The sequence below is a fragment of the Schistocerca cancellata genome, chromosome 8 (genome assembly GCF_023864275.1).
Source record: "Schistocerca cancellata isolate TAMUIC-IGC-003103 chromosome 8, iqSchCanc2.1, whole genome shotgun sequence".
Lineage (NCBI taxonomy): Eukaryota > Metazoa > Arthropoda > Insecta > Orthoptera > Acrididae > Schistocerca > Schistocerca cancellata.
In genome coordinates, this window is record NC_064633.1 from 242,693,900 (window position 1) to 242,721,171 (window position 27,272).

General features: G+C 37.8%; 1 protein-coding gene across 8 annotated transcripts in view; it reads left to right on the forward strand.

Moving 5' to 3' along the window:
• LOC126095726 (endophilin-A) overlaps nt 1-27,272 on the forward strand; it is a 536,080-nt gene that overhangs the window by 483,369 nt on the left and 25,439 nt on the right. For 5 of the 8 annotated variants that reach the window (XM_049910481.1, XM_049910480.1, XM_049910482.1 and 2 more), the window contains 3 exons: nt 17,203-17,306; nt 22,555-22,742; nt 23,495-23,581. In XM_049910481.1, the coding sequence (XP_049766438.1) occupies nt 17,203-17,306; nt 22,555-22,742; nt 23,495-23,581 (379 nt within the window). The remainder of the gene's footprint in view (nt 1-17,202; nt 17,307-22,554; nt 22,743-23,494; nt 23,582-27,272) is intronic. The other 3 variants (XM_049910486.1, XM_049910484.1, XM_049910487.1) reach the window with 3 other exon arrangements.

The following is a 27,272-nucleotide window of genomic DNA, read 5'->3' on the forward strand; positions in this document are numbered from 1 at the left end:
ACAATGAAACATGTTCATACCATTGAACATTTCCCTGAGCGCGCGTGAATGGCTGGTGACGTCACACTAAATCATCGTCACTCATTATTCGGACCTTTGTTTGTTAAGCAAATAATATTTTTTACAATTTTTTGCTCATTATGTGAATTTCACATTATAGGAATTGCTCGTTAATCAAGGTTCCATTGTATATTACATATTACTACTTTGCAAATATCAAAATTTCTGCTTCTCCTGTCATGTTATTTTAAATTGTGTTGCTTAATAGATTGTTATACTCGCTTCTGCTGTGCCTTCTATTTTTACATTTCTGTTGACTCATTATCCCGTTGATTTAACAATTAACTCTGCCATTCTGTTTTTTAGTTCTTCCCCTTTTCTTTTTAAATGTTTCATGTATTCAGAACAAAACTCAATGCCACAGCAACTTGTAAAATTAAACTGGTCTTTGAATTCATTCACTTGTTCTTATAATATGCATGTGATAGCGAGAAACTGGGCTAGTATCTTAACTGTTTTGTGTACCATTTAGCAGTTTTCTTGGGAGCTATAGGATTTTCACATTCCCAACTGCTCTGTTGCTGTGCGTCATGAAATAATCCTACTGGATAGAATAAGAGTAATTTTGATAATGTATGAGCAGTTGGGTGATGTAAATTGTCACTACTTCTGCAAATGTGGTAGACATGGGAATCATTACGTTCTCACAACTACAAAGAATTGCTTTTACCAAGGAATAGATATCGCTATAATTCATGGAGCACATGGAAGATATAAAGCATATAGAGAAAATTGTGAATATGAACAAGTCTGCTTCTTATGCAAGAATGATTAAAGACTTTGTTAGCCCCTCAGGTCCTTATATTTCTAGGACAGCATGTTCATGAGTGCCCAGTATCAAGACACTGACTATTTTTTCAGCACAGTTAATCACAGAAGAATGCTATTACTCTCGATAATCAAGTGCTATATTTGGATTGTTTATAGTTCTTCACCCAGACTTAATGTTCATGTATAATAGTGCCCATACCAAGAGAGATCTTGATGAGACTCTGGACAGGGAAGTATAGTGATTGGAGTGGGCTATATACACTGATGAACCCAAACATCATGACCACTGCCCACGTGGTAAGTGTTGGAGGCATGTTGACTCAATAAGGAAAATGTATTAATGGTGCAGAGATGAATGAGGAATCATTCTAACAACAAATTAGACCACAAATCGAGACATCCACTGACAAAAGCATCATTGACAAAGGGCAGATTGTTATCGCTGGGTTTCTGGGAATGAGGATTTAGGAAATCTAGTCAACTGTTTGTGTGTTAAGGTCATAAGCATTTGTGGAAAATGGTTGAAGGACGATGAAACTGTGAGTAGGCAGCAACATGTTGAAAGTCTGTGCCTCATCAGAGAATGTGGAGGGCAGAGGCTTGCCTGCTCTGTAAAGCATGATAGGTGGCAGTCTGTGGCAGGTATGATGACAGAGTACAATGTATACGCAGGCCCAAGTGTTCCGAAGCACACTTTGCAACACTTTTCTTGAACATGCAGTTCCACAGCAGACCACTCCTATGATTACCATGTTGACCTAATGACATCATCAATGATGATTGAAGTTGACACGGGATAATTGAGATTGGACCGTAGGTCAATGAAAATGTGTTGTGTGGCTTCTTGATTAACGTTTCTTGCTGCACCATTCCATGGCCATGTCCTCATCTACCAACATCCAGGTAAATAACTGCATGAAATGTGCACTGTGTCACAGATGTGGGTCAGTGGGGGCAGTATTATTCTTTGCTACTGGCTTCCATGGGACCCATAGTAGTAACTGAAGGCACGTGACAGGCGTAGGCTAAATGAACATTATTGCAGACCACCTACTTGTCTCCCTGCTTGATGTCTTCTCCAAAAATGATGGCATCTTCACACAGGATGAATGTCTATATCATAAAGCCAGAATCATGCTGTAGAGATTTGAGGAGTATACTTTGAGGCCACCAAATGCTCCTCGTCTGAACCCAGTAGAATTCATCTGGTATGCTGTCAGGGGAAAGCTCCATGCCCACAAATCACTGGCCCATAATTTATGAGAATTGGATATTTTGTGTGTCAGTGTATTTACTGGATCTGAATCTCATGAACATGGATGGAATTCCCTCAGGAGAAATGTTGCAAAGAAGATGCCACCATCTCAGTCCTTTCAAGATACAGAAATCACATTGAGGATCTAATGTGGCAAGATATCTATGAAAGTTATGAACAGCTATATGGAGGTAACTACAGACATGAATAGTTTGTGGTGAGAGTACTCATAAGTGTTCTGTTGTAAAGCATTAGGGTACTTCTTCCTGGATCACATAAATAAAGTTGGCACAGTCTTTATATACAATGCTAACAGCAAGTACATCACAGTGTATGACTCTTCTGTAGTAGTTGTCAAGTAGTGCACTATGAGCTTGGCATTCTTGGTTTTTTTGTCTGTCATTGCCACTTTGTTTCACAAATGCAGTTATAACAGCCTTATCCCCCTCCTTCCCTCTCAAATCTACCACCTGTTACCAAACAGAGTTGGAACTACTTTCCAGGTATTTTCATTTTCCCAAAGCCCAAACTGATCATTAAACATTACTTCTTTAGATTTCTTGTTTTTCTTTTTTTGCTCCAAGTTCTCACATACACAAATTACCTTGTTAGGATTATAACACGTGAGATATGAAACTGATCTTGCTATGGCTTTAATGGTCAACTCTATGTGGTACAGAAGAGGAATGTATATGTTCCAATTGCTGAAACACGAACGATTGGATGAAACAATTCTTCTCTTTCTCTCTCTCTCTCTCCCCCTCTCCCTCTCTCTCTCTCTCTCTCTCTCTCTCTCTCTCACACACACACACACACACACACACACACACACACACACACACACACACAGTTTTCTGAAGCCATGAGTTTACCCAATTTAGGGATAACAGCAGTCTTCTCTTCCTCCAGCACATGTAAGTCTCTATGATGCTTTTTTGCTCTCTTCCTGGTGGAGGGGCTGTGTATGAAGTTCTAAAAATTAATGATCCAGTCTTACCTCCCTGAAATACGAAACTCCTTCTTTTTCACTTTCAGCTCTATTCCAGTTGTTCATGTTTCAGAAGTTGATAAGCATATGCACTTCTTTTGTCCTGCTTAGTGTTACTCACCATTTCTAACATTCTTATTTAATTTTCACAGATATCTGCTTCTGCTATCTTTGGAACAGTAAAGGTAATATTTTCTGGAAATCTGACGGTATGTCTCCTGCATCTTAGACCACTGATTGTGAAAATTGCAACACAACGAAGGAATCATCAGAAATTAATAAATTTAGTTGATGTGTGACCCCACAACAATACAAAGAAATGATTAAATGTACAGAGCAGTAAAATTGTATTACATGCCCAACATCACTATCATGCATTGGCATAGAGTCTTCAAATGTTATATCACTGAATAAAATACATATGTCTCTGAAGAATAACATTTCAAATAGATTCTATCAAAGATCAAAGTTAGCCATATTAATCGTATAATTATCTAGTTACTTGTTGAATTTAGATTGTTGCCAATGGGCAATATGTCAGATGAATGAACAGATCAGGGAAGATGTTCCTTTCAACCAGCTAACAACTCTTGAACATTTATTTTAAAATGTGGAAGGCCTAAGTTTTAGTAGAACTGAGAATTAGGTGTAAGAAGTTGATCATGATTCTTGGTGGAGCATCAGGTGGTCACTTCTAGCTTTCATCTGCATTAACATTCAGTAAAAAAAACTGCAGGAGGTATCCTTGAACACCATATCATTGTCTTCCAAAGAGAATCAAAACTATTTAGAGTGAGTTTGGTGGTAATTGCTGCCTCACTGTCGGTATTGATATGCTCTTAGTAGCAACCTATAATTTGGTGTCAAAGAGAACCTGCACAAAACAATTTGTTGACACAGTTTTGATCAATAATAGAGCAGATGATGACACACATGTGGCAGTGCTCCAATGCTGAAACCTTGTGGTGTCTGTCACTCCATGTTACTACTGAATTTCATAATCCTCAATCAGAGTTCACTCACGTGGTTCTCTTCAATTCATGTCTCTGTAACACCAGAATTATTCTCCACATAATGTATTGTTGTGCATTATGACAGACTGTCTCCTTGAATGTAATTGCCTGCTTTTCTGTCTCCTCATTAGGGTCCATTTGGGAACATTTTTCCACACAAGCGACATAATTTGGTGCCCTCCCCTCTTCCCTCCCTTCCTCATACATTACCTGTCATTATTGGAGTTCTTAGTAAGGCCTTTAAAAGTAAATGTAAATCTGTTGAGCATTGAAATGAATTTTTTATCATTCTGGTTATTTATGATTATGGTAAATCCTGTGTACAAATTTTGCACTAGGGGTGCCTCTGGTGCCCCTCTCAGTTTGATACATCATGTGGTCATCCATGTTACTAGAGCCTTAATGCGACACTGGGTATCATCACCTTATGTGCACTGTTACACACACACACACACACACACACACACACACACTCTCTCACTTTAAATGGTGCTGCTCACCATTTGCATTTTCTGTCACTCGGAATTCTTATTATTAATGCATCTTAGCATGCTTTGAATGTCCAGTAACTTTCATATTATTGGCATGCTTCCTTCACAGTGTTGCATTTTGAGAAGCAGTGGTGTAGTGATCTCTCTGATATTTCACTACTGGACACTTCTTCTCCCTTGTAAGATTTCAAATATATTCTTTACATCTACCAGCTTCTTTCCTCATTACTTAAATGTGGATCTGAAGAAATGAAAAATAAAGGCATTAACATTTGGAGTGGGAGTATAAATAGAAAGAAAGAGGAGTATTTGTAGGGTACTGGGAGAAGTTGCATGGACATGCAGCTACAGTAGCAATTTTTTTTGTTGGGTTGTAATGAACTCCTAATATAATGCACTATAACAGAAAAAAGGGTTGCACTTGACAAAGAATATTGAGTAGACATAGCAGCTAACAGCTTGACCAGAGATAGAGATCATAGCATTACAGTTCACTTGTCTGGAATAAGAACAATGAAAACATGTAAAAGTGTGAGTTTTGTCGGGGTTTTTCAGTGCCATAAAAAATTCACAGTTAAAATTATTGTAAGCTGTGGAAACTTGAAGGGAAACAGATTACTTATAACTAAAATGAAGGGTCACTCACAGACGTATGGCGGCTTGCTGCTATTATGAAATGGGGATGCACTTCTCGGTTGAAGTGAGAGGGTAATTTTTATGTGGGGAGTGAGGATTGAAGTAAGCTATTGTGAAGAAAATTATAAGAGAAGTCTCCAGTACAATCCTGATGTATAATGTTGTCATAGATCATCACATGTAAAATGGATGAATAAATGTTTTCCTGATAGTGATTGCACATTCGCATTTTGATGTACACTTAACTAAGTTAAATGATGTACCACCATGCAGCACAGAGAAAAACTCTAGGAATCTGTTTGAGTACCTGATGAGACAAGGAATGTCAAGAAGTTGACTAAGACAATACCTACAACAAATTAGATACCAGAATAAAATTTAATACTTTCATTAATACAGTTTTATTGTTATTTGGTAATTATTTTATCATCATAGCAATTCGAAATGCCGCTGAAACACCCTGTACAGGGATGAAAATACTTATAAATAGGAAAGGAAAATTTATGTATTTGCTAACACAATCGAAATGTTATGGTTGTTGCATACCATAAAACTAATCCAGTATATTGAGAATAGTTATTAAAATACAAAAATTATACTCAATAAGCCATAAATTACGAATAAAGCAATATAATTTTTTCTTTGTGGATAATATTGAAATGGTGTCTTGCTACAGAACAAAGTGTTGTTATGAAACTGAATGAAACAATTGTAAATGATGGCACAAAGGCAGTAAGTGCTTTTAGTTCCCATTAAAACAACTTCCAGGTTAGAAATGCAACTCATTCACTAGGAATTCACCTCACTCAATAAATATGTTTTAAATGACGTAAGTAACTTGGAATTTTCTCAAAGATATAAGAACAATGATAGGAAACACATCAATAATTACTGAAATTGTTTTATAAAATAGTTTGAAAGTGAGTGTATTCTGTAGTTACCGCTTGGTAATACTAATATCTATTTTAAGTTGGAGTCTTGTCAGAAAAAGTGTTGCTGAACAAAAATCCCAACTGTATGCTCGGCTTCCAAATACTTCGATGCTTAAATAATAAAATAGTTCTAGCTGATCCTATTTCTAATGTGTTCAAAGCATCTACACTTGGAGACTGTTAACATTTGGTTGAAAAAACGGAGGTCTTAGGGAGCAGTTGTGCAGCAGACAGCTTGTTGCTATTATATTTAAGGAATATGAGACAGTTAATTGTAGTAAGTAATTCAGCTAATGGAGACAGCAGGAGCCTTGTAACTATGGTAAAATTACTAATGAAGCTCCACAAGATTGAGTCCTGGGTCCACTGCTCTTCCTCGTATGTACAAATAACATTCCACTTAATCTGCAACAAGCAGAATTATGAAAATTGTATAGGAATATCAAAAGGAAAATTAACTTCAGAAACCCGTGAGATTATAAGAAGACAGCATGAGTGGCTTGTCTCCAGGACGTGAAAATCCAAGTACCACTGACAGACACATACAGCAGTTAGAATGGGTGAGAAACTATCCTAGTGTTCGGGTATGTTGATTACCTTCTGAAAAAAGAAAGTGGAATGAGATGGGGAAAGTTAGAAATGAGGGCTACAGTGCGTACAGCGAGAAAAGAGCTCTGACAGTTGATGTGGCCTTGGCGCACATGCTTCACACATCCACGATGACCAGTCAGATCGTTAGCTTTTGTTTACATTACCGTGGCAACCTCCCAGTGTTGCTGTAGTGCTGGGTGACCACTGCTGGCTCGCTGCTCGTCCATGTTGAATACTGGCAACTGCGCTGCCAGCTGTCGGAGCTCTTCTCTTGTCGTTTGAAGTACAGGTACACAGTCCACAAGGTGAGAGATATTCAGATGATTTGAGATTTAAGTGATCTGACCCTCCTTTCTAACATCCCTCAACATTTCTGTCTTTCCTCCCTGAGGAACTAATGGTTCTGAAAGCTGGGATAGGTTTTTCTACTTACATATGTTTTTATTGGTAGTACATGGAATTTTGCCTCCTGAAGATAAGTATTGACCAGACATTCTGACTCCTTGTAATTTTACAAAATGAACTGCACATCCCATTTCAATTAGCAATGACAAATGTAATATGAGGCATGTTTTTGAAGTAAGTACTGTTTTCAAAAAATAAATAAATAGATAAATCAAGTAGACTTTTCTTTGTAATTTTATTTTTACATGAAAGCTCGTACTTTAATCTACTTTTCTACATCATCCACTCCGGTATTCAGGGAGTCTACATGTCTTTGTGAACATCTCAAATATCTCCCCCAATTGAGAATCCCGTCAACTGAAATACACACTGTGATTTGTATTCTTAGTGCTAAAGGTGTGAAAGCAGCTGGAATTTGTCATAAGATCAGTGAATCATGTAGAGAAAACATTATGAGTGATGGAATAGCATGGAAATGGATGAGACTTTATTAAAGATAGCCATAAGAATGTGCATGGTGAGGAATGAAGTGGGTGACCTCCGCTCATTACTGATGATTTGGTGCAGCAAGTTGATGAAAAAGCCAGAGAGAATAGACCAATATGATTTCAGTGTAACGTGATGAGTTTCCTTGAGTGTCAAGAAGTGTGTTTATGCAGTTGCTGCCTAATCAATCGACAGATTTCTATGAGGATAGTATTCTAGGGCTTATTGTATGACATAAGTACCTTAATGTTGGTGGGAATTATGTAGAAAACTAGATTAAACTACAAGCTTTCATGTACAAATAAAATTACTAAGAAAAGTCTACTTGTTTTATTGTTGTTTGGAAATGACACTTACTAAAAAAAAACATGCTCATATGTTGTTAATAAGTCGAGCAGAATCTTTTATATATGTTGGGTGTACATATGGGTGAGATTTTAAGCTGAAGAAAACACAAACTGAAGCTTATTAAATAAACTGTTTTAGCTACTTTTGCATATGCTGTTTCAGATCCTGGAAATAAACAAATCAATAATGCAAAATATTTAATTTGTTTGCATTCAATGATGTCATATGATACAATAATGAGTTGCTCAGTTTTAGAAACAATGCTGTACTGCAAAGGAAAATCAGATGGGGAAATGTGCTGCTCACTCATGAGTGCCTTGTACATGTCTCTTTATAGAGTTGTGAATTTCAAATTCTGCTTCACGATGTGTATACCGTACTATGAAATGTGTGGTACTAAATGAAACATGCTCTTTATTTATCTCCGTTACAGTGGGCAACGACATGAAGTTCATGAAAGATTAACATCAGAAGCAAATAAAACCAGTTCTTTCTGTCAGCCTACTTCTTAGCTGAAATTTTATTTAGAAACTTAATCCACTTGTAATTTGGAAGATAAATTGTTTACTATTGTTGTTAAACATTTTCCCACTCTTATGTTTACTGATGTGTGAAGCTGCATCTGTAACTAAAACGTAAAATGAAGTGTGTTAAACAACTTGCAGACTGTTGTGTGAGTTTTCTACCAACCACATAACTAATTTAAAGTCAAGACACTTCTGTACCAGTGATAATGGCTTGTCACATACAGGGGGAGGGTCTGATATGTGGGTCACTGATTTTAATCAAGTTTTGGGAGGATGTTCTACATTGAAAATAAGGCTTTTTGCTAGACACTCCCTTGTTCTTGAAAAAATCGAAGTCAAAGTTGATGATGGGAAATCATATTTTCAGTGATACACATTGGAAAATTATCTAAAACCAAACTTTTTTTATTAATGTAATCTAGAATCCAAAGCCAGTAATGTTAAAGTTATTAACATCTTTGTGTTTTCATGCTGTAGCTTGGGTACACGTCATTCAATGTCTAGCATAGCGAGGTCAGTGGGCAAGTGGTCGAGGCATTAAACTACCAAACTGCTGGTCTGTGTTCGATTTTTGATTGTGGTTTTTTCTTTATTCAATATTTTTTGGTATATCTGATAATATTGTGGTAATTGGAATACCTTTTCTTCCTTTTCTATTTGTTTTTAGATAAAACATTGGGAGGTGTGGTTCATTATCAAATAAGTATTTATGACATATTGACTATTATTTTCATCATGATACATAGCATAATCTTAACTTTTCGTCTATTTGCGAACATTCCTGCAAGCAGTGGGATGAAACCTACCACAGACACAGGCAAAAGATAAATATCTTGAAAGACAGACATGGATAGCTGATTAGAGACCAATGCATAAATTTTGATAGCATCCGACCTCTCTTGTAATCCTCTACTCTGCTGTGATGTCACATGATTTTGAAGTCATGCAGTGAAGTTCTTTGTCTGTTGGAGGTAGTAAATGTACGCAGCTGAAAAAGAGAGATACATTTTGGTGGTATTGCTTTGACGATGCAGGTGAGATGAGCATTGTAATCTACGAAGTCCTATCGTAGTGGGTCATGTAACACAATGAAAATAACTGTCAGTGCATTGTATATGCTTATTTGATTACTAATGTCATCTCCAAATGTCTTACTTGATTAAAAAAAGGAGGGGGGAGGTGTTCCCATTGTCACAATATTGTCAGGTACGATAAAAAAATATTGATTGGGAAAAAATGCCACATCCAAGAATTGAACATGGATCGGCAGTTTGGTAGTCTAATTCCTTAACTGCTTGACCACAGACATCACCCTGCTGGACATGTCGAATTACAGGTACTCAAGGTACAGCATGAAAACACAAAAAATGTTAATACTTCGAACATTATTAACTTTGGATTCCATTTTATATTAATAAAAATGTTTTTGGACAATCTTTCAATTCATATAATTGAAAATACCATTTTCTGTCATCAACTTTGACCTCGAGTTTTTGAAAAAACTAGGGAGTGTCTAGCAAAAAGCCAATATGTGTCTCTCTTCATTTTCAGTATAGAACGCCCTTGCAAAACTTGATCAAAATCAGTAACCCAATTGTCATACCCTCACACTATCTGTTTAGAAATTGATGAGTATAATTAAAAATAATCTGTGGGTAATTTTATTAACATGCAAAGCATGGTTTATTTAATTCAAAGAAAACGTTTTCAGTCATCATAAAAATGAGAATTTTTTTACAGTTTTATAGGTAAGAGTTTTAAAACTGTTTAGATTTTAAGATGGTTGCCTCATTTGTGTATTGTTTTCCAAATGTCAGTGACTTACAATTGGGTGTATTCAGTTACCAAGTCAGAAACTGTTTCTTATATTTTTGGATATATTTTCCGATTTGATGTTTGTATGTCAGCATCTTTCGTGCATGTAAAACATAAGTCAGTAAATGTGTGTTGAGGCTTTACTGTGGTGAGCAGTAGGCATTTGTTGATTTTTCTAGAAAACTGAGAATTGCACTTTCCCAATGGATAAATGTAGCTTGTGTCTGCCACATTGACACATACTCTATGTCAGCTGGTTGTAGTACATACAAACTCAAAACTAGTGATAATGTAGTCTAAATGTAATATTTTCAGGCTCATTCCTTTCTGTTGTGTTATGGAATGAGTACATAAAGCATCTATTCTGCACAGACTTCATGATAACATAAGATGTCCTATATCATGAGGCGCAACTATAATATCTGTATTTATCGCTCCACCTTCTTTGACAAAGTCTTCAATCTGTTGCATGCACAACTCTTTGGCATTCTGTGCTAGGCAGAAAATAATTGTTAAATACCAATCTGTCCATCAGAGAAATTCTTCACAAACGGTAGCAGATTGACATGGCAGGAATTTCTCACTGTGTATGGAAAGAAATAATTTCTTTAAGGCTTTTGCTGACAAAGATGGGACTGTGAAGAACAGACTGAAGGTTATTCCCTGAATTATACTTACACCACTGTTTAGCCACTACTGTTGCACCTTTGAGAACATGGCTGTCTCATGCCAAATAGTTGCTGCCATATTGCTGTTGCCATATAGTTATGATGGTCTTAAGCACCCTGTGTACAAATGTAGTGTATTTCTCATCAATTTCTAACTTACTGGTTGAGAGAGAGATAGAGAGAGAGAGAGAGAGAGAGAGAGAGAGAGCACTTATTAAAAACTTTGACATACAGATAATACTTAAATTACTAAGGCACTATTTGTCATGGTGTATTAGTGCACAACTGTTTTTTAGTATTGAACTATGTTTCTTTGCTATGACAACTGCTATGATATCCTTGTGCAAAGGTTCTGAGTAGTAAAAGGAGCAAGTGTACTAAAATGGAAGCTGTACATACAGTTATTGCAGCTGTCTTGTTTCATTTGTTTCATGTCTTGTATACAATCTATAATGCAAGACCACATTTTTACTAAACAGTGCATCAGCTGTCTTTGGTTTGACAGACTTTTATGAAACTTTGCACAGTGTAAGTTCATTGTTAAAGGCTGAAAAATGTGCTGCAACAAAAATTTCTTTAGCAATGCAGATGATGTCATTTCCATTTTGTCAGCTCTCTTGTATTTATTGTGATAAGAAATTGGAAATTTGTGGTAAGTTCCCGTGGGTTGAAACTGCTGGGATCATCAGTCCCTAGGCTTACACACTACTTAATATAACTTAAACTAGATTATGCTAAGGGTAACACACACACCCATGCCTGAGGGAGGACTCGAACCTCCGATGAGGGGAGCCATGTGAACAGGGGCAAGATGCTTCAGATCGCGCGACTACCCCACGCGACATTGTGATAAGAGTTCTGACAATTTGACGGCTGTATTTATCATGATAATCGAGATAACAGATCATAACCCATTTTAAAATGAGTAGTGTCTGACAATTATGTGAAAAGGAAATGGTTATTTCTGAATTTTTTTAACATTCACAAGCATATCTCCTTTACCATCTTCTCTCACTCCCTTGTCAGTACATCAGTAATTATTACCCAGTCACAAACAAGTATTTCACAAAGAACGCAGTACCATACTATACTTGAACACTTTAACTACATTTTTGGGCCCATGTGAGACCACAGATCCAAAAATGGGGGATTCAGTGTTTGGCCAAGCCTGGGACTTTCATTTTATCATTTATCACTTCTTTCACATTTGGAAGTGCTTTGTTAATGCCAAGCTGGATCATGTTTTGAGTCGAGATTAAACTTTAGCCCAACTATAAGTGGCTGTGTGAGTCAGCTCAAAGGTTGGAAGAAGCCAAGGACATATTGCTGACATAGCCTGCCATAGCTCCATACTTAGTAAAGTGCTGCAGTTTCCAAACCATTCTTTTCGTTAATAATAGAGTTGCCTTATAGTTTATCCTGTAAAATGTAAAACAGTTTGTGAGAATATATTCTGATGCCATTGCAAACATTGTGCTCCATTTTTGAGGCATGAAAACCAATCAATTATCCACAGAGGTAAATGGCTATATTCATGGCAGATATTCCCTGAAAAAGAAAGTCTGGTTGCAGTGTGTGCTATTATCTATCACTGTGCAATTGTTTTTAATGGCTGCTTGCAACCATTGTGATATATGTGCCACAGACACCAGATGAGCTTCAGGAGCTGTACAGATGACGGGATTTGCCTTCCAGTACACCTTCATATCCCATGGACTCACTGGATTGTTTATACATCAGACATTATCATCCTACCAGCCCCATTTAATGATCTCTTTTCCTCCTACCTTTACCTTCCTTTTTGGCTTCACGTATTCCTTCCTTTTTCTTTATTCATGTATTAGGCTTTTGCCTGTTACTCCTCTTGTTATATGTATTCTGCTATTGCACCTCTTTCTTGGTCTATCTGATGATCTTTTCCTTATTGCTAACTAGTTCATCATCATTTTAGTTATTCTCCTTTCTTTCATTCTTGTAACATTAGTCTCTCCATTTATTTTTATTCTTCATAGATATATTCGTTAATACTTGGCTGTCTTAATTCGTGTCTGATTGCTGTGTTCTTTGTACTGTATGATAGCTTATAGCCAACTGCTTTTCTTAAAAATATTATACTGACAACTGGATATTCATAGATGGAAAAATATGTAAATAAGGGAAAGACAACCACATGCCTATGGAGGTGTGGTACATGGCTTGCAGAAACACATAATAGAAAACAGGTAACACAAGCATTTCAGGTCTTTCTCTTTTTCTAGTAAGAGTACACACATTTACATAAACAACTATACAGACACGCAACTGTACACACTTCCGGTAACGGCAAGACTACTTTCTGCTTATCCATTGTTGAAAGCAGTTATCTGGCTAGATGGAGGTGGGGAAGGGTTAGTGAAGTACATGTGAGGCAAGTGGAGGCGGTAGCAGCGTAGCATGAGGCAGGTATTTAACCAGATGACTCATCAGCTGCTTAGCAAGATTAAAGGAGTTCATAGGGTAGCAAATTTAAGGGATAGAGTGTGGAAGAGGAGGGCGGAGGGGAGGGGAGGAGAGGAGAGGAAGGAAGGAAGGGAGGAAGGAAGGAAGGAAGGAAGAGGGAGACAGAGAGATTTGAGAAAAGGGGATAGAGGAAGAGGGAGGGGGGGGGGGGAGAGAGAGAGAGAGAGAGAGAGAGAGAGAGAGAGAGAGAGAGAGAGAGTGAGAGAGTGGAGGGGGGGGAGAGTGGTGGGAGAAGGCAGTGCACTAAATGGGTGGGAAAGGAGTGGTGTGGACAGAAGAGAGAAGGGAAAAGTTAAGGTGACACAGAGAGGAAATAAGTTAGCGGAGGTTTAGCCCAGTGGTATTGCAAGAGCAGACGATATACTGGGGAGACAATTCCCACCTGTGTTGTTCAGAGGGACTTATGCCGAAAGGGAGTATCCGAAAGGACTATGCAGCGAAGCAACTGTTTTAAGTTATTAGTATTGTGGTGTGCAGCATGATTAGCAGCACCTGGATATTTGCAGCTTGCCTTAGTTCGGTGGTGGTCATTGATGCAAGTGAACATTTAGTTACTTATCATGTCCACATAGAATGCTGTGCAGTAATAGCAATATAGCTGATGCATAATGTGGCATGTTTCACATGTAGCCTTGCCTTTTATTAGGTAGGAGGTGCCTGTGACTGGGCTGCCATAGGAGATAGTAGGTGGATATATTTGACAGGTCTTAAACCTGGGTTGACCACAAGGGAATAACCATGGGGTGCAAGATTGGAAGCAGGATTGGAGGAGGGATGGTCAGGAAATTCTGTAGGTTGGGTGAGTGATGGAATATTACTTTGGGTTAGCATGTGTAGGGTTTTGACTAGGATATTCTCATTTCAGGGCACCACATGATGTAGTCAAGGGATATGATTGAGTTTCTCAAGAGCAGGGTGACACTGGATGAGTAGAGGAGTGCTGTTTGATGGGGTTCCTGGTGTCAGAGAAGGAGACAGCATGGGCGATCTGTTTATGGGTGAACTTGTTAGGATGCTGTCTGTCAATAGAAGCTCTCAGTTCATCCATAAACTGATCTCCCACCTCCTCTGACACCAGCAGCCCTGGTAACCAACTACCAACCAGTACTCCTCTGATCACCCAGTATAATCCTGGCTTCGACAAGCACAACCACATTCTTCGCCAGGGCTTTGACTAACTCTTGTTCTGACCTCAGTTGAGAGATATCTTCCCAAAATCCCACCCACATCATCCATAGCAGTGTTCTGCCACCCACCCAAGCTACAAAATACCATTGTCCATCCCTAATCCAATCCTGTTCCTTATCTTGCACCCCATGGGCCGTTCCCTTGTTGTTGAGCCAGGTGCAAGACCTGTGCCATATCTTGCACACCACCTCCTTTCACAGTCTGGTCACAGGCATCTCCTACCCAATAAAAGGCAGGGCCACATGTGAAAGCAGTCATGTTATAAATGAGTTATGTTGCAGATATTTTTCAGCGTTCTGTGTGAGCATGACAAGTAACTCACTGTCCACTTGCATCAGTGGCTGCAACCAAACTGCAAATTTGGCCTTCCAGTTGCTGACGTGCTGTGCACCACAACACAGATGGCTTCAACTGCTGCTTCACTGAATAGGTCATTTGGATACTCCCTTCCAGCATAGGTTTCTCTAAATTATGCAGGCGGGAATTGATTCTCCAGCATATCGTGCACTCTTGCAGTTACACTGGCCTAAACCTCCACTATCTTGTTTTCCACTGCCTCAACTTCTATTGATACCACTCCTTCCCCATCCAGATAGTGTACTGTCTTATCTCCCTCATCCATGGCACCAGCTTCTCCTTTCCTCTCCCTCTCTCAGTCCCTAGTATGCTCTGCCCTCCGAACATCTATCGTCTTGTTATACAGCCATCGAGTCATCTAGCGAAATACCTGCCTCACACTGCCGTACCTCCTTCGTGCCCCATGCATCCTTCACTACACCTCCATCTACAGAGCCAACTTCTTGCAATGATTAATATTCAGTAATCAGTCTTGCCGCCACCAGGGGAATTTACGTTTGGATGCCTGTGTGGTTGTGTCTATGTACTATTGCTAGGAAAAGAGTGAGAGCTCAAAAGCTCTCCCAGCTACCTATAGGGAAGTGGTTGCCTTTGTCTTATTTTGTGTATTCTGTTGACAGCTTATATTCTCTGTTTGTGTACTGTTTTTTCTCTCTCTCTCTTACTGCCATATAGTAATGATAGTAGTAGTAGTAGTAGTAGTAGTAGTAGTAGTAGTGGTGGTGATAGTAGTAGTATTTAACTTGATTGACGAGTTACTCCCCTCCTGTACAGTATGACTGCTTTTTCTTCCTGTTCTGTCCATGCTCCCCTGCCCCCCCCCCCCCTCCCCTCCATTCTGTGCAGTTTCCAGCCATCTTTCTTTCCCTTCCTTCCTGCAAGTATTGTGAGACACTGGACTTGCATTTTGAAGGATAGTGATTCAATTACCCATCTGGCCACTAAGATTTGGGTATTTTGTAGTTTCTGCAAATCACGTAAAGCAAGTGACATGACAATTCCTTTGAATAGTATACCACTGATTTCTTCTCCACACTTACCCAATTACCAATTAGAGTTTTTTCTCCATCTCTAATAACCTCGTTTTGGATGTCGTCTTTCGATCAGATCAGGGACACACACACACAGACAGACAGAGAGAGAGAGAGAGAGAGAGAGAGAGAGAGAGAGAGAGAGAGACAGACAGACAGACTCACTGACTGACCGATATTAGTCTCTTTGGGTGAACAATAGTGTGACCTTTGATGGCAGTTTACATGAAATGTGATTACAATAAAACAAGAACGAAAAAGCATTACTAAAGCAGCTACAAGTACTATACAGCCAGATAAACAACTGGTCACATATAAAATTAGGTACAGTTTCTAGCAGAAATTGGAGCAGTCTGCTTGCCTTCCATGTAGACAACTTACATTGAGGCTGTATGATTTAACATGTCAATTGTTACCTATCCAAACTGATGTGATCCTTTTCCTCAGTTTCTTCATTAAAAAAAATTAACTTGCTGTATGTTGGAAGAAATGGTGTTCATTCTTATTTGCAACATTCCTTATCAGGCATAAGTGAAGTATACATGTTATATAGTCAAATTCTCAAGGAAAATTTAATTATATAAGATCTGTAGATCACCTCCACACTGAAGTACAGGCAGGATTTCCCCATTGTGTATAAAGCTGGGGTTCTGTTCCAATACTGGAGAGCCTCCGTAATACTGATGATTTAAGAAGGGGAAATGGGCTGAAGTCATGAATTGAAGTTTTTATTTGGGAGGACTTTGGACTGGGGTAGTCCATGCAGCTGTTACCTATAATGCCATTGTGGTGTAATGGCTAACACGTCTGCCTAGTAAGCAGGAGACCCAGGTTCAAGTTCTGGCCTTGGCACAAATTTTAATTCATTTCTTCAACTTCTGTCATTTCTCATTTTGTTTGATTTCTTAGCATGTCACTTTTAATTAATTTTTGTATTCAATTGGTTATTTCTTCTCTTGTAACACAAATTGTTTCCTACCCTTGACATGGGAAGCTTGCCTTGTTCAGAAAATTAGTTCCCTTTTTTGTATCTTATTAAATCTGTTTTGTTGTCCAAAGTTTAATGACTACAGCTCACATTTTTAATTTATTTGTTCTTACTAAAGCAGTGCTTGAAACTGATGTCAACTCTTTTTCTCAGATCGAGCAAATTTCACAGTTGGCAACTTTTGCAGAAGCCTTACTTGATTACCATCAACAGTGTGTTGAAATTCTGAGAAGCCTTACAGAAACACTCCTGGAAAAGTAAGTTTAAATGGTATACTTATGTTATTTTAAGGAGGTGATTGTTTACAGCTGTTAGTATTTTTGAAAAATCTTACTTTGGCATAGTAGATGGATGTCTCTTATTTATTAAAATATCATTTTTAATCAAACAAAATTATCCTCAGGCCTTAAGTATGACATTAATAACAGGTCATATGACCAAAAATTTTCATTTCTGTCTAGAGCAGTGTTATTCATTAACTGAATCCAAATCACAAAATGCAGAAATGTAGTCTACCTAATTTATCCGTTATGTAAAATACGGGAAAGACAACCACACACCTATAGTGGACTAGTGTGTGGAGTATAGAAACACATAACAGAAAACAGTTTCACACTAGCTTTCCGCTTCTTGCTCTCTTTCTGGTAAAAATATACACATTCGTACACACCACCACACGGACATCCAAACATACACTTCTGCAACTGTGGTGAGGCTTTTATTACATAAAGTGTTGTCAGGGTGAAGCTAGCCTGGCCTTGTGCTTTGCTCAGACAACATTTTACCTGAATTTCTATCTATCAAAAATCTTGGATGGATATTTAATGCTTCACAGTGTTGATTGCATTGGCCAGGTATAACATACAGGATGTGGAAAAAAATACAAAATGCCAAAAACACATTACCATGCCTAATACAATGCAAGGAAACCATTGGTTGGCATTCAGAGCAGCTTCCATTCATCTGAGAATGAATGAGTACAGGTCCTGTATGGTTTTCAAGGGCATTTTATGCCATTTTCCCACAAATTAGTGGCAAGTTCAGTTAATGAAAACAGAGGTAGATAGCAATCAAACATCCTTCTCTCCAAACTAGACAACAAAGGCTAAATAATATTGAGAGCTGGTGACACTGGTGGCCAGGCGAGATGTGACAATTCATCCTTTTGCTCTTGGAACCTGTCCTGGATGGTGTGAGCTGTGTGAATTGGGATCTTGTTTTCTTGGAACATAGCTTGCCATTTGGAACAATCATTGTACAATGAGAGGGACCTTATCAACTGAAATGGTCACTTCGGTCTTCAGTCCTGAGACCAGTTTGATGCAGCTCTCCATGCTACTCTATCCTGTGCAAGCCTCTTCATCTCCCAGTACCTACTGTAGCCTACATCCTTCTGAATCTGCTTGGTGTATTCATCTCTTGGTCTCCCTCTACGATTTTTACGCTCCACGCTGCCCTCCAGTATAAATTGGTGATCCCTTGATGCCTCAGAACATGTCCTACCAACCGATCCCTTCTTCTAGTCAAGTTGTGCCGCAAACTCCTCTTCTCCCCAATTCTATTCAATACCTCCTCATTATATGATGATAAGGCTGGCCAAATCACCACCAAACCCCTCCATGTTTCTTCTTGGGATATATAACTTGGACAGTAGTTGGAAACAGAGTGAAACAAGACTCATCCACCCGTATGACATTCTTCCATTGTTCCATAGTCCAGGTTTTATGGCTTTTGCACCTCATTTTCCTATTGTGGACATTTGCACCACTGATAAGTGTTTCTGGCATTCCAGATTGCCCTCCAGTTTGCTGCTTCATGTTGTTCTGGTGCTAAGTGGGTTCATGAGTGCAACATTCAGTTCTGCAGGAGATTTTGCAATTCTCACCATGTTATATTTTGTCACTATCTTCTTCAATGACCATCTATCACAGTCAGTCAATACACACTTTCACTGTATTTGTGACTTAGCAGATTATGTTTTTCTGCTTTCCCTGCTTGTGGCACAAATCTTTGATCCAGTGCCTCTTGAAACAGCAAACACTTTGGCCATGTTAATTACAGAAGCTCTCATCATATGAGCACCAGCAATTTTCCTACATTTGAATGCTCTGAGTTCCAACATAATACACTCACAAGTACACAGAACACTGTTCTGACTATAACTGACACTTGCAACATGTTAAGGACATCATATATATGCTGTGCATGATCAAATACAACAGCGCGACCTGCAGGCTTGGATACCTTCTGCATTGATTATGTTTAAAGATGCATAGCTTGCGGTGTTTCCACTTTTTTGTCCCCTGCATGTACCATCCCGAAAATAATTATTTTTGAATGTTTTAAGAATGAGTATTATTGTGGCAGGTTGTAGCCATATTATTTATTTTTATTGTGTTGTTATGACATGTATTCTGATGGATAAATAAATAAATAAATATAGTACTTCTGAAATGAACCCCTGTTTTACCAAACCACTAATATTTATTTAAATAATTTATTATTGTGTCATTCATGACTGTGGTTTTTATTATTGATAATACCAAAGTTAATTTTTATATGTTTAGCATTATGTTTCTTAGGTACAGGCTCAATTTTATATATTATTTTTAAGTCTACCAGGTACAAGTATTGCATTTATTATGTGTACCTACAGACAATTTATGCCACAAATGCAACTCTTCAGCACACATCTTCTGATATGTCTCATTATACAGTATGTTTTTTAGTTACTGCAGTGCAGACACTTTTGCATGTACTACTTCATTTATGACAGTGTTTGAAATTCTTCTATGAATCACACTACAAAAAACCTGCAGTTTTTACCTTTTCCTAAGATAGCAATTTCATGAAATTATAGAAACTTTCAGTAAACAAATACTGAAATGTCAATATCTGAGTATATTTGTATGTACTTAAAATTTAGGGCATTCAAAAATAATATCTACATTTCTTTTCCTTGTTGTTGTACACAATACAGGGAAGAAATGAAAAACAGAAGAATACGTCTAGCACATACAGTCAGAGGACTTGAACCTTGGTTAGTTTCTGTCCTCATACATCTCATTCCCCCCTACCCTTTCTTTCTGTTCTCAACCTCTACCCTTTCACAATTTCCATAACTTTTAAGCTCAATTTTCATCCTTCTTTTTATCCTCACCCCCCCCCCCCCCCCCTCCCGTTTACTTCTCTGTCCTGTTGTATATAATGTGGCTCCTATTTTCCCTCACCACTTAACAGGTCTCTCCTGCTTTCTCATTCACTTGTTCTTCTCCTATCTCCCTCTCCACTCTTTACATTCTTTTGTCATCTTCTTCACTTTCGTCTTCACACTCCTTAGCTTTTGTCACTATTTACCCAATTACACAGTGTCATCAGGATTAACGAAGGTCTAAAGCTTGACATCAACGAGTACTTATTTATATACATAGTCACTGGTTATTTTTTTCTTCTTTCTTTAAGGTGACTACTGTATTTACTCAAATCTAAGGCGCACTTTTTTCCAGTTTTTGTAATCCAAAAAACCACTTGCGGCTTAGAATCAAGTGCAAAGTAAGCGGAAGTTCTGAAAAAGGTTGGTAGGTGCCGCCACAACTAACTTCTGCCATCGAATATATGCAGCGTTGCACAGACATGCTTTGCAGGCACAAAGATAAATACTGGCGCCAAAACCTCCGCGTCATTTAAAAAAAAAAAGGTTTAAGACGACCTTTCTTCTCCGCCCCGAGTTTCGACCACTGCATTCTATACATTATCCAACGAAGTAAATACAAATTCCATATTGTTCATCTTCGAATGTAGCAGCATTTCAATGTACTACAAAAATCCGACTGACAAGACTGTTTGGGATGTTTGTCAATATGGCCAACTCTATGTTCTGAGTTTTTTCCTACCTGTGAGAAGAGATGGTTGCTAATAGGAACTTTTATGAATTGTGAATCACCTGCAGTATTCTCTTCGCCATAAGAATAATACGAATATAAACATTTTGCCATGTATTCTTTCGTGTTTGCTGCTATCTCATTTAAATCCTGTCTGCCTAATAAACTACGAAACTAGGATGAGACAGCAGCAAACGCGGAAGAATATGCATATCATGTCATGTTTATATTCGTATTATTCTTATGCCTAATAGTGATACAGTCAGAAATGAAGCACAGCAATTGACTAGATTTTTAAATCTAAGATGACTCTAATTTCTGTGCAGAATGTAATGTACCAAAGAGGTGCCTGCAAAGATTTTCAAACCGAGAAAATTTTTCACTAAACCCTCGTTCAGAACGTCTTCTATCATAAGCAGTCTATTATTTGGTTCTTGTTGATCATTATCAAAGAAAGCAGCAGTGTAAGTAACAACAAATAGCAGTCTTTTGCCATTGTTTTGCTAATGAGATGATTCCTCTCCTTTTTTTATTGTAAGCGGCGGTAGCATGCACAAAAGCAAGCCATGCCGTGAGCGGGGACAGGTCATAAACACTCATTATCAGAATGCGACAAACAATTCATGACACAGTACAGTAATGCATTTTCAGCTTAGAGTGACGTAAACACCTATAACAAAGAGATCGGCACTTACCAGATCAAAGCAAAATAAGCAGTCAATTCAAACCAGACGAAGCGCGTAGAAAAGGAAAGGTACCCGTATAATTATGGACGGAGCGTGTGGTGCATAGTAGCTACCCAGTAAAGCTTAATTGCTAAGCTTACGACTCGAACCTACTGTAGCTCTATCGTCATTCATTCGAACTAAATTGTGTCCCATATTACAATGGACCAACTTTGTTTCGATTTGGTGGTGCGGCCTAAAACTTTTCTCTCCCCTTGAATTTTGAGTTTCAAATTTCAGGTGCGGCTTAGATCCGGGAAACTTTTTTTTCCTTGATTTTGAGTCTCATTTTCTGGTGCGGCTTAGATTTGAGTGCGGCTTAGATTCGAGTAAATACGGTAGTGGTCTGTCCTCTCAGTGATTGTTAACTGTTGAGGAAAAGTACTTATTGGCAATTGTCTTTTCTATACGATTTTCTGAACTATTTAACATTCAGTTAATAATTACATACTCATTTGTGCCTTCTTGTGTTTTAAATTGATGTTGCTTATACAAGCCTTACACTCATGTAAATGCTTTAGTTTTGGGCAATAAAGTCAGTTCAGTTCAGTTTAAATTAGCAAAGAAACTAAACTTTTGCCTTATTTTCCCTTATAAGTGCACAATATTTTATGAAAGTTATGATTATTAACTTTATGAGAATGTAAGAGAATAGACCATTCAAAAGAAGTGGGAACCACAAGGAAGTACCCTGTGGAGACAGTGCTATTGGTGAATTGCTATAATTCAATAGAAGTTTTCATGGAGGATGAAATGGTAACTGGAGCAAGGGGTAATATAGTATTACATTTTTATAATTTTAGACTTCATTGCTCATGTTTATTGTTTGTAGGATGTACTAATTTAAGATTTTAAAGTTTACACAAAACAGTCTCTAAAATTTGCTTTTAAATTTGCAGGAAACAGGAAGCAGCAAATCGACCCAAGTCTGAGTTTGTGCCAAAGACTCTGCACGATTTGCATGTTGAAGGCCTGACAGATGGTTTGAATGGTACGCATCCACATCACCCTGCAGCCAGTACGGGTCAGTACGGCAGAGCAAGGCATGATGATCCATTTGATCCCTGGCATGCCCCACCAGTAAAAGGTGATACAAAATTTATGATTTTGCATTTGAAATGGTGTTGGTGCTGATAAGTGTTTCTGTAACACTCTCCCACTGACCTTGCTTGAATGGTGTTGGTGTTCGGTGTCCATATCTGGTTCTATCCACTGCCACACAGGCCAGACTGGCAAATTTTGAACTTGAGTGAAATCTAATATTGTTTTCCATAACTGTTTTTATCTGAAATACTAACTTCTTTAACTGTCTGCACCATTCCACTTCACACACTGGAATTATATGTACGAATGTTGCACAAGACTGTATTTCCAGTTACTTGCTTGCATACCTACATTTCAAAATTGTTCTACAATGTTTGAGCTGTAAGTATGACTTAAGCCACTTAGTTTGACTTCTGGTGTGTGGTATGCTCTGCCTCACTAACCTGAACTGTTTTTATAAATGTTACAACATTTGCCACTGCTTTATCAGTCGTCATAAGTATTACATCCAAGCACTTCTAATATCTTTGTGTGTGTAAAGAAGCTTGTTTGATGTTATTTAACACATGTAAATACAAATCTGTTTCTAAAAGTATTCAAAGTTTTTTCAAAAAACTATTATGACATTCTTCTTGCGTTCACCCTTTTTGTTCAAGAGATTTTATTGTTGTGTGCTTGTTTCTCTGTAATAGCATCTGTTCTTTTGCCCCTAATTCTCCAAAATCAGTGGCTGTTTGTGTGTGTGTGTTTTAACTAACTATATCCTTGTATCTTTCCTTCTGATGTCTTGTGTAGGCTCTTCACTGGCCTCTTCTCCTGTGCACCCAAAACCGAACCAACTGGAGCTGTTTCCCTCAGGCAATGTGCCACGTTCTGCTAATGGTAAACTCTTTCTATCTAGCTCTTCTCTCTGCACGTACACGCATGAAAAATATGTCTTTGTTTATGGGAAGCATCTTGTGAAGTTGGTAGAGAGAAGATTCTTTCCTCCTTATTCTATAAGTGTAAATAGCCTATTGTTGAATGTCACCTCCCTACAAATATGCACAATGCTTTTGGAATACTTGAAACTCTCTTTTTTTGTATAGAAAAATCAATTTTTTTTTATACAATAGAAAATAGTGATATTACCAACTATGATCTTGTACCTGATTTTGATTAGTGTTTTTCAGTTTTGTGAAATCACGTTCATTCTTCCCCATATACGATGCATTGCCTGTGCTGCCTTCCTGTAGTTATATTATATTCTTATAGATACCTTAAGTATTTTGCCTGACTAATATAAAGTTCTCAGGTTTCCAGCCAGGAGAATCCACCAGAATGGTATGATGTTTCGATGAGTGTCACCCAAAGTGGTTAGTACACTGGACTCACATTGGGGAGGATGAAGGTTCAAATTCACATCCGACCATTATAAGTTATGTTTTTTGTGATTTCCCTAAATTGCTCCAGGCAAATGCAGGGATGATTCCTTTGGACAGTTGTGTTTGGTCTCTAACGACCTCACTGTTGACAGGATGTTAAATCCTAATCTTCGTTCCTTCCTTTTTCCATCATCTCACTTCACCAAAAGATGATGGGAGTGGTACTTGTTGAAGCATCACTCCATTTTGATGGCCTCATGTAGCAGGAAACCTGGAAATTTTGTTATTTTAATTCACTGGGATAGAGAGTGATAGTATTTTTACCTTTAAATTTGAATGTTAGGTGAATCCTTGTATAGAATAATGCATAAATAATTCACCAAGGCAATAAACAGAAACAGAGGTTCTGTGTATGAGGGCAGAAGATGGTTATAGTTTCAGATTTGTCTGAAAAGAAGATGTTCCTACAGGTGAGAAATAGAGAGGGAAAGAAATAGGAGAAAGGCTGCTCGTAGAAGCTGTTCAGTATGCAAGGAAAGCCGGAGAGAAAATGAAAGTTGACAATGGGTTGTAACAGTTCATGTACAAGTACTTTAAAGTTGACCAAATGTTATGATAATTTGATCAGTTAGTGATAGAAAGTGAAGAAAAGAGAACAGAAGTCAAGTGGAAGGAGACAGTGTCCTTCATTGGCGAAAGTGAAGGAAAAAGGAAAGAGGAGGAAAAAGGAAGAGAAAGGATATACTAAAACAAAATAATCCAAAACAAGAATACCATAGAAATGAATGGAAAACAGTGAGAGGCCACAAATTTTTGTACAGCAAAAATTAATACTTCACTTTCATAGTGTCTGATCAAAAATTACTACTTAGTTGTTTACTTGTCAATCTAGACTAATGTTTAACACTAGAGAGGTAGAGGCAATCAAATTGACTGTTTTCAGTATTTGTATATAATGATAGCACATTTTTTTTTCATAACACTTTGAAATTTTGTGACTTTTATCTCTTTTCAACAGAAATTGCATTGTAGATTTTACAGATTTGTAGCTATACTCATTGCTTTCAGTTTTCATTGTATACTTAGAACCATGGTAGTGGTCATCTTGACTGCTTAACTTTGTTTATGCACTTGTTTCCTGAGAGCACTGCAAATGCTCAGTTGTGTTTCACGTGACTGTGACCACATGTTACAATGTATACTGAAGTTTCTGAGCTGATTATTGCATCTTGCTTTACCTCAAGTGCTTATTGTGTGTAAGTCATAATGCAGGTATTGAAAATGACTCATAGACTGTCAGATGAGGAAGTAATAGAAAATTTAGAACTTTTGCAGAGTGTTTCAGAGCAAGATTCTGAAGGTATTGAAACTGGCAGGCAAGTAGAAACTAGTATTGATTATTATAGTCCTGACAGTGTTGAGTGGATGGAAAATAGTTGTGATTTGTCTGAAGACATTAAATTGTGTCAATGACTGCTACTGCAGCAGCTACAGAAAACTAGTATATCAGTGAGGTCGGGATGACATTAGATACAAAATAGAAAGACAGGGAAGAAGATGTAGGTGTCAGTTGGTGTCACCATTTTTTGTGAACTGTTTGTAATTCAGAAAACATGGCAAGAGTGGGAGATGTTTGATCATACCTTGAATGCACCGGGAAACCTACAAAAGCAAAATGTTTTACACCACACAGCAGGATGTTACTTTGAAGAAAAACCTCAAAATTTACTGTGTGACTAGTTCTTAGCATCTGTCCATAGATGACACGATGCTTAAACGTATAGAACTGTGTATCATAATATGGAAAGAATAGATTGCTACTCAACACATAGAGGAGGCATTGAATCACATGCCATAAACAGTGTGCCATATGGAAGTGTGGGCCAGTCAGGGGAGCATGCATAGACAGCCAAGATGGGCGAGGCGACTGCTCATGATATGCAGGAAATCCGAGTTCGAATCTCAGTCTGGCACAAAGTTTTGTGTGTTACCAATAGGTAATAATTCCGTACTTGATACAGCTGATGTCAGCAGAATTCGCAATTGTGAATATATTTCATAAGATTAATACAGCTACAGATCATTGCCAATGTCTGTTCCTTTGGACATGCATGAATGTCTGAAGCAACAGAGATTGTAAAATAAGATATCACTTTAGTTTTACTGGATGACTGTCCATCAATTACTATGAACTGCGGCGTTTCTGACAGGAAACCATGAATCCAATTGGACAACTGAGACAATACTCCATAGGAATTCAATGTGATTAGAAGCTTGTGAGGAATGCTATCAAAAGCATGCTGGAAATCTAGAAATATGGAATCAATTTCCGATACTCTGTCAGTAGTACTCATTACTTCATGAGAATAAAGAACTAGTTGCATTGGACAAGAACAATATGTTCTGAATCCATGCTATGTGTCAATACATTGGTTTCTTCAAAGTAATTCATAATGTTTGAACACAGTATATGTTTCAAAATCCTATTGAAAACTGACATTAGGAGAGTGAGTGGTTGTATATGATTGCTAAGTATGGAGTTGTTATATCGGCCTACTCTGAAAGGAATCTAATTTGTATGCATTCTGGGCTGGAAGACGTCCCATTACTAAGTGATTTGAGTTACTTTACTACACTGAGGAGTTACTCATATAGGCAGCAGTTCTTGATTCAAATTCTGGAATATTTTCTAGTTGTCTTTGGTGAAGAAATTTTGGAAAACAGTTTTTTATTAACACTGCTGTAATGGCATTGTCAAACCATCACTTTTGGACAGTGGAGGTATTGATTGTGTCTTGCTGTATTTAGTGTCATTGGCCTGTGAACTTTGATTAGCAGATGGTTACACAGACAGTGTTAGGAATGAACTAAGTGTATACTAGAGCAGTATCATGGCAAGTCATTTAACGGTAGACATCAGTAATAAATTGGTTAAATAATCTACCACTAAGCTATGACATTTCTTCCTAATGTAAAGTTTTAAGGTTGCTTATCTTGGTTGTTCATAAACATTATGAAGGGAACTGGACTGATCAGATCAGATAATATGAGAATTACTAATGAAGTGGTAATTAAAGTGCTGCTTATCACCACTCAGTTGGGTTCTGGTAGAAATAAACTTGTAAACAAGTGAAACTAAATACAAGATATTGTGTTTGGTATTTCTCTGGTTAATTGGTTAATAAGAGATGCCAAACATCTTTCAGTAA